The 13700-nt window shown below is 55.8% G+C and overlaps 1 protein-coding gene across 1 annotated transcript; it reads right to left on the minus strand.

The window, feature by feature from the left end:
* Positions 1 to 265: 265 nt before the first annotated feature.
* Positions 266 to 13306, minus strand: CIMIP2C (ciliary microtubule inner protein 2C). Its single transcript, XM_054566310.1, has 4 exons — positions 13233 to 13306; positions 3794 to 4067; positions 2574 to 2686; positions 266 to 410 (listed from the first exon to the last, which is right to left on the minus strand). Exons 1-4 carry the CDS (start codon positions 13304 to 13306, stop codon positions 266 to 268), a joined length of 606 nt encoding a protein of 201 aa, XP_054422285.1.
* Positions 13307 to 13700: the final 394 nt, after the last annotated feature.

Consider the following 13700-nt stretch of genomic DNA (forward strand, 5'->3'; position numbering starts at 1 on the left):
CAGACTCAGAAGCCCTACAGTCCTCAGCTCTACCTCCTTCATGTCAGGGGGAGAGGTGGGTGAGCAGGTCACTGGACACTACTTTTTCTTGGCTTGAACCTCTTGGGCTGAGCTTTTTATAGCCCTTAAGACGTAGTGCTATGTGACCCTCCAACGCTGTTCTGCTGTGGCCAGACACTCTTGGAGCTCAGAGGAGTGCAGGAGAATCCTGGCTAAAGATTTTATTCCAAAGAGCCAACCTGGTTAAGGCCACAGCTCTCAGGCATCATGCTCTGAACTCAAAGTAACAGTCTCTCTTCTGCCGCTCCTGTGAGGAGACCCTCTTCCCCGATGGGAACGTCTGGTAGGTCTTCAAGTTCTCGGGGGATACTCTTAAAAGATGCCACTTATCCTTCGGGCTCAGAGGAGGCCTGGGGTTGAGGATGGAGTCAGGGTTAGCCAGGGTGCCAGGGAGGGAGGGTGTAAAATGCCCGACCACAACCCCACCTGCTCACTTTCTAACCCACATTGACCCTCACCCTGCTGGCTGCTCATCAGCTTAGCATCTGACAAGGAACCCTGCACTTGACACAACTTATCTTTGTACAATAGGAGAGTGGTTAAGTGCAAGGTCATGGGTGTCAGGCAGACCTGGAATGGATTCTGGCCCAGCTGCTGCTAGGAGTGTACACGTATCACATGAACTGATGTTGGACCTCCCTCTTAGCTTTGTGTTGAGGCATAAATGAGGTAATGCATATAAAGCACTTAATGTAATGCTGCACAAGGGGCAAACACTCAACCAATGTTGTAAGGAATGGTGGTGATGGTGGTGGTGATGGTGGTGGTGGTGATGGCGGTGGTGAGGGTGGTGATGGCGGTGGTGATGGTGGTGATGGTGGTGGTGATGGTGGTGGTGGTGGTGGTGATGGTGGTGGTGATGGTGGTGGTGATGGTGGTGATGGTGGTGATGATGGTGGTGATGGTGGTGGTGATGGTGATGGTGGTGGTGATGGTGGTGGTGATGGTGGTGGTGATGGTGGTGATGATGGTGGTGATGGTGGTGGTGATGGTGGTGGTGATGGTGGTGGTGATGGTGATGATGGTGGTGATGGTGGTGGTGATGGCGGTGGTGGTGATGATGGTGGTGACGGTGGTGGTGATGGCAGTGATAGCGGTGATGATGATGGTGTGGTGGTGATGGTGGTGATGATGGTGGTGATGGTGGTGATGGCGGTGATGGTGGTGGTGATGGCGGCGATGATGGTGGTGGTGGTGGTGATGGCGGTGGTGGTGATGATGGTGAAGGTGGCAACGGCGATGATGGCGATGAAACTCAGGGAAGGGCAGGAACTTGCTCCAGGCCACAGAGGCAGCCAGGGAAAGGGCTGGCTGCAGACGGTGGCCCTCTGACTCCCCAACGCCTGGCCAGCCCTCTGCACTGGACATGAAGCCATCAGCACAGCACAGGATGCCAGGCAGTTTGGATAAGAAACAAAGCTGGGGTGTCCTGGGTTCCCCACAGCTGTGGGAGATACAAACCCTGCCCAGAGTGGTTTCAAGAGGAGGCTTGACCCCAGGAAAGGCCCCACACTGTCTCCAGCTTTGGCTCGACTTGAGCCACCCCAAGGGGCGGGGATGGCTAACCCGCCATCCTGGAGTTGGCATCAGGAGGCCTCAGCTCCTCCGGGTTCTACTTCCAACCGGACTTGACACCAGGCACAAATTTCTCAGGCTACTGCTAAACCTTAGTTTTCCTCTCTATGAAATGGGCTCATCTGTCTTGCAGGGGGAAACCTATAGAGGCAGTTAAATTTGTTTCTTTAACAGAATCATTAAACTCTGAGGAAAGGGTTGCTGCTTTGTCAACAGTGACGATGGCAGGGCTCAGGGCTCTTGAGGCAAGCAAGGGGCCAGCATGGAGCTGGAAACCCAAGATCTGTCCACTGACCCCCTGGTGCCTCTGGCCCTGCCCGACACCCCGATGGCACAGACTTCTGATCTCCCTGCCTGGGCATCAGGAGGGAAAGTGAGGCAACCGTGTGCCTGGGTCACCTTGCAGGGCACAGCTGGCCTTCCCTGGGGGAAAGAAAGCCCTCCCAGATAAAATGCAGGCTTGGAGGAACTTTCATATTTTGTCAGGGACAGTTGGAGTTTGAAAGCTATCTTCAAGGCCCTAGGAGAACATTTTCCAAGACTGGTTGGGGTTGGAGACATCGGTTCCCTGTTCTGTGTAGTGTCCTCCACGTCCACCAGAGGGCAGCAGCCCCTTGCAGCTCAGAGCAGCTGCACCTGCGTTCAGACCAGTGCCCGTGCAAAGGAAGAAACCTAGATTCAGCCTCGCAAAAGTGATGGGGTTTGCATCTGGTCAGGAAAATGCTCTTCCTGGTTCAGCCCATTCAGGTTCCTGGAATCCTGAAGCTTTGGAACCCTGACCCCCTTGCTCTGTAACTGTCACCCTTTAGAGCAAAGGCTCCTTAGGGCAAGGCCTTAACTCATTTCTTGGTCTGCGGTGCCTGCATGGCTGGCTGAGCACAGGGGCCTTGTGCTCATGTGTTTGTTAATGCACAGATGGACGGAAGGCAGGTACTCACAGGTCGGTGGGGATGGGGTACCGATCCCACTCCCTCACAGGCAGCACGAAGTAGGGGACCCGGGGTACCACTTCCGTCTTGTCTTGATAGTAATTTCGATGCTGCTGTGCCATCTACAGTTTGACCCAGGATGAGATGACAGTTTGTTAGTGTGCAGGAGTGACCTTGGGCACCTGCAGCCCCTGCCTGGCTGCACCTGAGCAGGAGTGGTGTCTGTCTCCCCTGGTGCCCCTGGAGGAGTCCCCAGCTGGGTGGCCTCTCTGAGCCTGGCTCCTCACCTGTGTAATGGGGATAAGGACACACACCGCACCAGCTTTGCTGTGGGGAGTAAATGGCACGAGTGACCAGCAGGGGTAAGGTAAATGAGGCCCAGCTCAGCAGGTGGCACAGGTAAGCTCCTTGTGCATTCCTTTCTCCCTTTGCCTCCCTCTTGGGCAGGCCGCGCTCTGTGCCAGAGCTAAGGTGGAACGCGAGGGCCTGCCCAGGCCTGCTGCGCTGGTCCCACGGCTCCTCTGATCTGACAGATCTGGCCCTGTCCCTCAAGCTCCCTGGACACCCATGTCCTCTCTCAGCCAGGAGGGGTGTTTGCAGGGAAGTGGGGAGACAGTGAAGTTTCCAGGGACAAGCGGAGGGTGAGCCCGGGCCCCCACTAAGGGAACCGAGCGCCTGGAGGCTGAGGCGCATCCGAGCCAGAGGGGGAGGGGAGGGATGAGGACACCGGGCTCTGGGCAGGCCCCCTCCACTTGCCTCCAGGGCAGTTAGGGCCCAGTCCTCCCAGGACGACTTGGGGCACATCCTCCAAGGCCTGTGGAGTGGGAGGCGTCAGGTGGGTGCCAGCCGCAGGCCCCAGGTGGGCAGGTACAGTTGAGAGCAGACTTGGGGCTGGAGCGGGTGGGGGCTTAGTGGGCCCTCTGTGCATGTGTGGATTCATTGGGGGGGGGTGAGTTTTCGGCCTTTTCCCCAGGCGGGAGGTCAGCAAGAGGCCAGAGGGCAGAGGTGAGGGCAGGGCGTCCCCCAGGGCTCCAGCTCTCCCGGCGGTGGGGGAGTGTGGGCAGGAGCCACTGGAGGCCCTGGGCGAGGGGTCCGAGGGGCAGAGCCCTGAGCCCTCTCCCCACTGCCTCCCGCCGTGCTCTCTGGGTGCCCTGCTGGCTCAGGGGCTCCTTACTAGCAAACAAACAAAGACGTTCCAGGGGCGAGAGGCCTCCCCCGGCCTGGCCCACCTGGTAGAAGACAGTGAGCTCGGTGGAGCGGTCACTGTCCAGGTTGAAGCGGGTGTAGCTGGGCCTGTGCAGCTGGCGGGCCCGGGAGTGGGAGCGGCTACTCAGCACGAGGTCGGGGTTGGGGGAGAAGACAGTCGGGAAGTGGCCGCCTCTGCTGAGGGGAGTGCGGCTCTTCTCCAGGGCTGCGTCGCGGTGGTCCTGGAAGTGCTTGAGAGTGGAGGTGCCATAGGTGGAGCCGAAAGAGAAGGCCACGCTGGGAACGTGGCCTTTGTACCTGCGACAGCGGTGGAGGAGGGCAGGGAGGAGTCAGGGAAGGGCTCCAGGGCCTTAAAACCTGGGGGTGAGGCCACTGGGCCCCGTGGGTCACCCTGAGCCTTGAGAGGCTTCCCAAGGCTCACTGCCCAGTTCAGGTCCCCAGGGGAAGGACATGGGAAAGAGACAGCGGTCCTCCTTCCCTAGACCTCCAGGCTGGTCACGCCTCCAGACCAGAGGCGTACACGGGCCGGAACTCCAGGGTCCCCGTCCTGACCCCCTCAGCAAGGCTGTCGGCCAGTCACTCTCCCTGGATGGCCCCTTCAGCAGCTGGTCTGGGAACATGGGGGTTTCCTGCAGCGTCCCCTCAGGAGGGCAGGGGAGCAGCCCGGCCCCTGTAGCTCCCTAGGCTTCTCCATTCCAGGGACTCGCCCTGCACTGGAGGCTACAGGACAGCAAGGGCTTTGAAGTCAGCGCTTCAGCATTACCCCTGAGGGCAGCTTCGAATTCCAAACCTGTCACCAGTAAAATAGGGGTTGGCCTACAACTAGGTAGTGATGCATGACTTCCTTCTCTTCGTCTTCAGGTGAAAGGTAAGAAAGCTAAGCACAGTGACAGACCTTCCAAACGCTTTCCACCGCAGGCGGGGTGTAAAGAAGACTCCCTCCCTGGTTGCTGGTCCTCCCTGCCCTCAGCAGCTGGGCCTTCGAGAATCGTGCAGCCCTCGAGCTGGCCTGGGCCGGAGCAGGGGGAAACTGGTCTGCAGAGCAGACAGCGAGGGGAGGGCCTCCCTTCAGCCTCGCCTCTCTTGTCTGCAGGCGGCTCTGCTCTTGATACCCCGGCCCGGGTGGTCCTAACCCTCTCCCATCTGCCTCTGCCCTTGTGCTGGCCTCTCCTGAGTTCCCTGCTGGTGGCCTCGTCTCCCGCCCCCCCGGAAAGATGGCAAGCTGGTGAGTGTCTGCGAGCTGCGGGGTCACCTTGGCCACGACCAGGACAGAGTCCCCTATTTGCCATGGCTTGCCCCATCCTGGGTCAGGAACCCCCAGCTCTGCCTCCCTCCCCAAAGACTCCCCTCCCCAAATCGGTCCCCCCTCTTTCTCACCACCTCTGCCCTTCCTCCTGGCCACCTGCGATCTCTCCTTCCCTCCTGGCTTTTCACCTTCTACCTACAAACGTGCACATTTTCCTCCATTTTTCCTGGACTGCAAAGTTCTGCAGTAAGCCGTGCTTTCTCACGTACCATCCTTTCTCTTCCTTTATTTCTGAATTTCCCTAAGGAATCCTCCATAACTTCTTCATTTCCTCCTCTCCTTCTCTTTCCCTGACTTCAGTCTGACTCCTGACCCACCACTCAGTGTGAACCTGGACTTTTTTATTAAAGCCACAGAAGGTCGTCCAATTGCCAAGTCCAATGTCCTTCGCTCATTGGAACATTTGCACTGGAGGAAACGCATTTGGAAGAAAAATAACCTGAGAAGTAGAAGCAGAGTTTCCGAGAGCTCTCTGTGCTGTGTTTGAGACTTAATAACAATGTGAGTTCTATAAATCCAGAAGTCAAAGCAAGCAGTAGGGAGATGCCTCTTCCTTCATCTGAGTAAGTCCTTCCACGAGGAGGCAGCCCCCCACAGAAGTATCCCTGTCCCCCTCTTGCTCTTCTATGTAGGAGCTGAGGGACATCATCGTACTGGTGAGCGGAAGGGAAAAACACAGGCTTGTTGAAGTCCACCCTCCTTCCCCGTTTTCCCGGAAGCACGGAAGCCCACAGGAGACGCTCAGCTCTTGGAGGAAAGCCCCCCACAGTAAGACCTGTGGACTCAGGCCAGGGCTCAGTGTCAGCCTCGCCCCCGCTGCCTCGCCCCCCGCTTCCCCCCTCCCCCTGTATCAACGGTCGCCCTTTCACCTCACTTCTCAGGTGGCTCAGAATACAGAGAGCGAAAGAGGCGCTGGCCATCAGGGCCCGCCAAACCCGACAGCGTGGTAATAAAGCGACAGAAAGAAAACAGGACCCTAGGACATCAAACCCGCCAAGCGCTCATTCAGGTACAAAGGCACCTGCCAGTCCTTCCCAACAGGAAAGGACTCAGGAAATAAAGTCCCGCTGGCCTCTTCGGGAAAGTGGGGTCCAATGACAAAATCCTGCCAACTAAGAGATGAGGTAGAAGGAAAAGTAACGGCAGTGTAGAAACTGTTAGAACGGCCCGTGGTTGGCTTCGCATCTATTTAAATGATAAAACTAGGAAGAGCGACTACATGAGGGCTGGTTGTAGAACAGAATGTAAGTGTTACAAAACCTGGCAGAGTAAAAAAATTAACAAAACAAAACAGTTTAAACAACAAATGAGTGGGTGGAGGGGAGACGGGAATGCACTTACTAAGAATTTCTAAAGCAGAGCCAACCCATGGAATCTAAACCTGAAACGTGCCGTTAAACACACACACACGTTCACACACACAACATAATGTCTCTAACCCCGCAACGGTTTTTGTAGTTTCTCTCTTTCTCTCTCTTTTTTAGATGGATCTTTCTTGAAATAACATCTCCTGTGATGAATTAGCATTTATCTAAAGTCTAGCTCTTTTTCGATTTTACTTCAGCATCCTTCTCTTCAGTGAATCCTAGTAAGATTAAATTTCATGCTCTCCGCACTCAAGTAGCAAATACAGTACGGTCATATTTTTGTGAAATCGCTTTGTCTGTCTTTCTCTTTATCCGCCCATCCACCTCATCTTTTATCCGACTATACACCTGGATTGAAGTTCACCAAATGCCAACTCTGGTGAGTTCTAAACGTTTGGAGTAAGGGAGTGTGGAGGTTGTTGCTTTCTTCTTTGTACATGTACCTTTTTTTCTTTAAAGAGTCAGATGGCATTCAGAGGTACTTTATGGGGGCCCTACTGTGCGCTAGCACAATGCTAGGTGTATAGGGAATTACAAAGGTCCCCACGGCGCAGACCCCCTTCCACAAGCCCACCCCCTATTCAGTGTCTGTTGAGTCATGGGACATGTGTGCAGGGGCCGTGCTCATGGTCAAGGCTCTGGTCCTGTGAAAGGAGGGGAGACCCATTCCCACGGGGGCGGGGTTGGCAGAGCCCCATGAAGAGGGTTCCACTAGGTGAGGTTTTGAGGGGAACCCCAGTTGTGGAGGGGGGCAGACGGGGGTCTGGCTCTCTTCCCCCGCTCACCTTCTGTTGCCCCAGTGTTCTTTCAGAGCCCCGCTCCTGCTGGGGGAGCTCATTGTGTTAGACGTCCATGTCACGGCCACCCAGATCTGCGTCTCTGGTCTGACCCCCAAGCAGCTAAGATCCGCCCACCCCACTGTCCACACGGGGCTGGCCCTCAGGCTCCACGCTCAGGACGGCCGAGACCAGCCTGCTCCTCCTCCTGGGTATCCTTGTCCTGCTTAAGGCCACCCCATGCCCCAGATCCCCCAGGCCCAGGAACTACCCTGCTGCCCTCCGCAGCCAACCCTCCCCAGTCTGGCTTGTGCTCCCTCGTCAGCGGCCCCCCACCATGGCCCCCTCCATCCCACGGCTAAGAGCCTTCCTTTCCGCTCAACTGGACAATCTTGAATCTCCTAGATAATGTCCTAGAGCAAGTTCCATCCCTTCCAGCCTGTCGTCCACACCAATGCCAGGCCACCGAGGCTGATGGCTCTCTTACCACGTCCCCACAGATGCCGTAGGCCAGGGAATGTTACTGGCATCGCCACAGCCCCACAGGCTCTCGAAGCCTCCAAGCCTTCGCAGGCATTTCCTCTCCTGGGGCCTCGCCCCTCCCGCCCCTCAGGGCACTTCCCACTCACCCCCAGAGCCAGTGCTCCCTGCCACCTTCGCGACTGCCCGCCCTCTACCAGCACCTCCACTTCCCCGTAGGATTATCCTTCATCTACACAGACCCCTGTTCATTTGTTTCCTCTGCTAATCTGTGCTCTCCTTTATCTCCAGCACCTACACAGCACCTGACAAGTGACAGGTGTTCACTACATGTTCCCTGGAGGAGGCAGAAGTCCAGAAATCTGGGGGCACCATGTCCTGGAACACCGTCTCCAAAGGGGATTGTCTCTGTCACAAAGCGTCCCACCCACAGAGACGTTTGTGCTCCTTCGAAGAAAGTAACTACAGAAATGTGTGACGTGTTCTTGTGATTCTTCTCCCTCCACCCACCCCCAGGCTCTCTGCATCCTCCTCCTCTGCTCCAGGCATCTCCACCTGCTCTGAATACCAAGGTATTTGCATTCCAATAGAGAGGGGCCTTCTCCTCCGCAGCTCCGTTCAGAACTTGCTGCTCAGGAAGGGGCGTGTGCGCACACGTGCAAGCCCTCACATTTACTCAATGCTCTGTGAGCCCATCTTGGCCACCTAGGCCTGTGTCCCTCATGTGCACTTGCCTCTGTGCACGTTGAGCATGACTCCATGCAGTTCCACTACAGAGCCTTCCGAAGGCCTGTTTTGTTGGTCATGTGGCAGGTCAAGGTGGAAAGGAATGGCAGGTCTCATGACAGGGCATCAGACAGTCCCTGCGGCGCCACCACATCTCCTCCTTGACCCCTTCACCGCTCCTGTGCCCCTCGCCCACCTGGACACCACGCACGCTAGGAGACAGTGCTCACAGACGGCCCCTAGGCAATGAACACACGTCGTGCATCCTCAAGTCCACTGTGGCTGGTGATTTTGCGGGTTGGGAGCGGTCCCTCTTCACCACTTACTAGCACTGGCTGGCGCACATGAAAATTAATTACCATGAGCCATCGGGGATCCCATGAGCAGCCCTGTTAACTAATTAACTCGTAACTATTTAGCGTGCCCTCCTTCCACATGCGCCCTCTTCTCCACAACACCGCCTGCTGAGTACAGTTCCCACCAGATTCTTCCCCTGGGCAGCACCTCCCGGGGCTCCCCATTGCCTCTAAAATTAAGAACAAACTGAGCCAGGCGCTCAGAGCCCTGCCTGACACGAGCCTCTGAGGGAGATCTTTCCGGTCTGATCATCCACTTTGGTGCTGTAGCTTTTCCACTCCTGCCAAACAGGCCGCTTGCCATTGTGGGTGTGTCCCCTGCCGGGACACTGTGATCTCCTCCATCCTTCGAAGAGCATGTCAAATACCCCCTTTTGCATGGAGCCTCTTCTTATGTCTCAGTTCACGTTCTGCTGTGTTGTAATTGCCTGAGCCCTTACTGCAGTCTTTCCTTCGGAACTGCAAGATCCGTGGGGAGAAGGGGCCGTGTTACACTCGTATCTCCATCCTTGGCGTGCCCAGCACACATCAGAGGGCGCTCTGTGAACATCATTGATTTGAACTGACAAATGGAGGCACATTTTTATAGGCTGGTGATTCCTCTGGAGAGAAGGAGGGCCCCTGTTCCAAAGCCCATGTCTCCAGAGCCCATGACCCCTGCTTTTAGGAAGGCTCTCCAGTTCCCCAGGGTCGGGTGAAAGGCATCGGTTACCTCTCCGGACACACAGGGTCTCCTACATCCTCCTGAGCAGAGAGCCTTTGTCTCACACCCCAGGGTGCACTGGCCTGTCTTGGGGCTGTGCCTCCAGAGCCAGAGCCTGGGCTGAAACAGAAGGGACTTCGGAAACACAGCAGCCAAATCCTCCCTCCTCCTCCCCGCCCTGCTCTCCCCAGAGGTGAGACCTCGGGCCTGAAGACGTTGTCAGGACGGGCAGGGGGTGCTAGGGGCGGCTCCTACCGGCTCACACAAGCTCAAGAGACCTGATTGCTAAATTTGCAGGATATTTGCAAATCTGTTCTTACACAAGCTGGTATTAAAAATTAAATTGTATAAAGTTACTATTAAAGAAATGATATTAAAAACAAAAGTAATAAATAGTCAAAACTTATTACTTCCTAGTTATGTTATACATTTCGCCATCGCCTGTGTCCTGGAGGTAATTTTGTCGATTGCATCTGTACCGTGGGACCTTTGTGCGGCGCCCTGTTGCTGCGTATCTCTTCCCAAGTCTGAGTTTGGTGCATCGTGTTGGCAGCTTGACATCAGCTGTGGCAGGAGTATTTATAGCACAGAAGTAAGTGAGTGCTACAAATCAAGGCGTTTCTCTCCAAAGATCGGGCTGTTAGACCTTTACCAGCACAACACTGGGTTTTCCCATCTGCCGTATGGGGATCCTGGGAGACGGGGCACAGCCACCTTGTGGGGCACCCTCTTGACAATGCAAGTGTAGAACGGCCTGATTTCAGAGCTCTGAGGTCCTGGCCCAGCTCAGTGGCAGATATGGGCACAGCTGTCCCTCCAGGCAAAGGGAGGGAGGGCCAGGGCGGGGGCTGGGGCATCAGGGGGCAGATGTGGTCTGGGAGTGAATGAGTATGCAGCGGCAGGTCACGTGCTTGCACGGAGATCCTGTAGGGGTGAGGTGTGGTGGGAGACAGAGCAAGGGAATGGAGTCACCCAGATCTGACCTGCAAGCAGGAGACACAGGGGTGTCACCAGGCCAGTCTCATCCTTTAAAAGGCCTTTACAGTCTCAGAGGCTCTGACCCAAGAGTTCCCTGCTCACTGCAGGGATGGTACACAGGCCAGACAGAGGCAAGATGCTTGAGGACTGTGCCACTCGGAGCAGCCAGGGACGAGAAGTAGTATCCTGGCCAACTAGTCTGAAAATCGGCACCCTGCTTCCCAGGGCACCTACAATCAGGCCTTGAATGCCACAGGGATCTAACTAAGGGTAATAGCTAACAATCAGAGGAGGGACTGGGGAGAGGGCATGTGGAAGCCACAAAAACCGCACTGGGCCGCTTGCCGAACGATTCGGGGTAAGTTGCCCCTTTCTCTTCTAGGTTGCTGTGAAGGGTTTTTAATAAAAAGTTTATAAAGAACCCAGCACAGGGCCTGCCACATAGTAGGTGCTCATAAATGGGGGCGCATGGTGCTGCTATAGGGCATCAGGACCTGGTTCCAGCCCAGCTCTTCCATTACCAGCACGGGGCTCAGGCAAGCTCCCCTCCCAGGGCCTGGATCCTTCACAGCCTGGGGCTCAGGCAAGTGCCCCCAGGACCTCCGTGATGGCATCAGAAACAGGACGGGGCTGGGTTACGTGATCTCTGAGGACCTCACTGCTGTGGACGTTCTCCGCCTCTATGAATAAAACTGGTAAGGGGGTGATTTGGGTGTCAGAAAAGACTGGCTGCCCTGGAAATCCTGTGATTAATGTTCAAAAAGACACACAAAAATAATAATTAGCCAAGTGTGGTGGGGACCCTTGGATTCTTTCATTATGTTAACAAAATTGCCAGTGAGGTAGCATTTGGGAAGGTAAGATGGCTCAATTCGTCCCGCATGGATGGGAACCTTTAGGGAGAGCGTGGCTCTGCCAGGAAGATCCAGCTGAGAACGCAGCCGGCCCAGGCTCAGCTGCTCAAAGTAGCCCAGTCCATGCTCGGAGCCTCGTTTACAATTCACTTGTTATCACAATTTCTAGATCAGTCACAGGACAGAGCGCTCCAGGGAACTGCAGATGAGTGTTGTAAACAGAAAAGCATCCAGGGATCGCTTCTGAAACAACCGCCGCCACCCCCACAGACCTGAACAGAGTGGGGGAGCCATAGGGGAGGGTGACGTTCCAACTGGAGACTGGGGCGGGGGGCTTATGGAAAAAATATGTCCATGTATAAAAGCAAACCTTATGATCAATACCCAGAATGTGGTATAAACACCACTCACCATCCAAGACGGCAAAGACAGATTTGAAACAATATGTATTTGCCCCAGACTAGGACCCCCTCAAGGGCAGCCTCCCCCCTGCTTTTGTCTTAATAAAACCCTTGGCATATCCCAAACACTCTCCACATCTTTATCAGATGAATGCCTAAATGAATAAAAGAATAGGAAAAAGTGACCTGGTAAATGAGCTTTGTCTGACAGGATGCACGTAGCTTTTTGAGCTCTCCAAGGTCCTGCCTGCAGCGGGTTGCATTAAAATTGCAGTACCAGCCCCTAGTTACTGCACTACCTCCATGTAAAGAAATTATGTTAATACCATAGCCCCTCAAATGTCTTGCTTGTCCCGCTTTAAGACAACCCAAACTTCACACTAAGTATATTGCGAAACCCTGTGTTCATTTTTCAGTCTGTGCAGTTCATAAGGGACAGCATATGGGTTTTTCCTCACCCACATGAAGATCTGCCTGCAGAGCTCTCACGACATTCCTTCCTTTCTTCCTTCTTTCCTTCCTTCCTTCCTTCCTTCCTTCCTTCCTTCCTTCCTTCCTTCCTTCCTTCCTTCCTTCCTTCCTTCCTTCCTTCCTTCCTTCCTTCCTTCCTTCCTCGCCCTCTCATTCATTCTATACAGATGCGCTGATGCTGTGAAGGCTGCATCTCAGAATCCAGCCTCTGCCCTCAATGCCCGTGATGGCTGGTAGGAGAGATAAGACAATTTTATACCTTGGAGAGGAGCTGAGGAGTGAAAATCTCAGACACTTTGGGAGAAAAGGCAGGAAGGAAACAATCAGACTTGCATCTTAGATGTTTAGAGTTTGAAAACATCCAGAGAAAGAAAAGGTAGGTTTGACCGTGCATCTGAAAATGCTGAAGGCCAGGCAGCCCTGGCGGCTGGGGAGGCGAGGATGCCGCGAGGTCAGCGGCAGGGCCCGCCACACGCCCCGGGAGAGTGCGCACCGCGGACTTGCCAGAGTTTCGCACCCCTCCCCCAGGCGCCCGTCCGCTCTCCTCAACTTCTTCAAACGACAAATTCTAATGTTGCGCGAGTCCTGGGTGCCGGAACTGTGCCGCGGGCTGAGAAGGCTGCTCACTTTGGGGGGATTTCTGACCTTCTTGCTCCTGCCTGGGCATCTCCAAACACCAACCGCACACGGCGTCTCCTCCTCCTCCCCCTAACTCGCTGTCATCCACTGGAGGTCCCCTTATCACGGCGTGGGTGCACTCGCCCCTGCTGGGGACCGACTTCCTACCAAGGGGTATCTGGAGAGCCCCGCCTCGGCGCCCAGCCGCCGCTTGCTCTGAGCGCGCATCCCCTCGCCCCCCATCCCGCCCCGCTCCCTCAGAAAACCTCCCAGCCAGGCGCAAAGCTGGCACCTCGGGTTCCTTAAAACCCCATAGGCGCGGGGGCGGAGTTTCGAAGACAGAAGAGGATTTCGGGGGACAGGGAAGGGAGAGGTGCCCCAGCGTCTCCGAGCCTCAGGTTCAGCCTGGGTGCGCGGCGGCCTTACCCGGGCATGAGGGCAGGAGGCACGTAGGCAGCATTGAACTCGGTCAGCAGGGTGCCCGCGCTGCGAGAGGCCATGGTGGGCGCCGCGAGAGCGCAGCAAGGCCTGCGTTCTGGCGTTTTCCAAGGGAGGGTCAACAGCCCGGGTCACCTGGCAACCGCGCGCCTGGCAACGCCAGTGCTGCCGGCGCTGACGCCTAGGTGTTCCCGGGCCTGCGCCCCCCACCCTCAAAATCCACTTCCTGGAGCAGATCCTAGAGGCGCGCGCTGAAAACGCTCGTTCTCCACGTGCACTACTCGGTGACCCCGCGAACCAGAGCTCGCTCCCAAGCTCCTCTCTGACGTCCAGGAATGGGCTCACCTTTGGGCTTCGCTGCGTGGTGAGCTGACGCCTAGATGAGGGACAGGATTGGAAACTCGATGCGGAGGCCTGGCTGGGTTTGTCCTGGTCCTTATCCCCACCCCAGGACTC

The sequence above is a fragment of the Pteronotus mesoamericanus genome, unplaced genomic scaffold, assembly GCF_021234165.1.
Source record: "Pteronotus mesoamericanus isolate MK-2021 breed Mesoamerican mustached bat unplaced genomic scaffold, CSHL_Meso_final contig_101, whole genome shotgun sequence".
Lineage (NCBI taxonomy): Eukaryota > Metazoa > Chordata > Mammalia > Chiroptera > Mormoopidae > Pteronotus > Pteronotus mesoamericanus.

What these genes read in the sequence shown, in the direction of transcription:
- CIMIP2C (XM_054566310.1), bottom strand. Translation starts at nt 13,306, where the DNA reads ATGGCCTCTCGCAGCGCGGGCACCCTGCTGACCGAGTTCAATGCTGCC. An exon ending in CCTCCTGCCCTCATGCCCGG is followed by an intron (nt 4,068 to 13,232) that starts GTAAGGCCGCCG and finishes CCGCTGTCGCAG; the next exon opens with GTACAAAGGCCACGTTCCCA. An exon ending in AGCTCACTGTCTTCTACCAG is followed by an intron (nt 2,687 to 3,793) that starts GTGGGCCAGGCC and finishes GTCAAACTGTAG; the next exon opens with ATGGCACAGCAGCATCGAAA.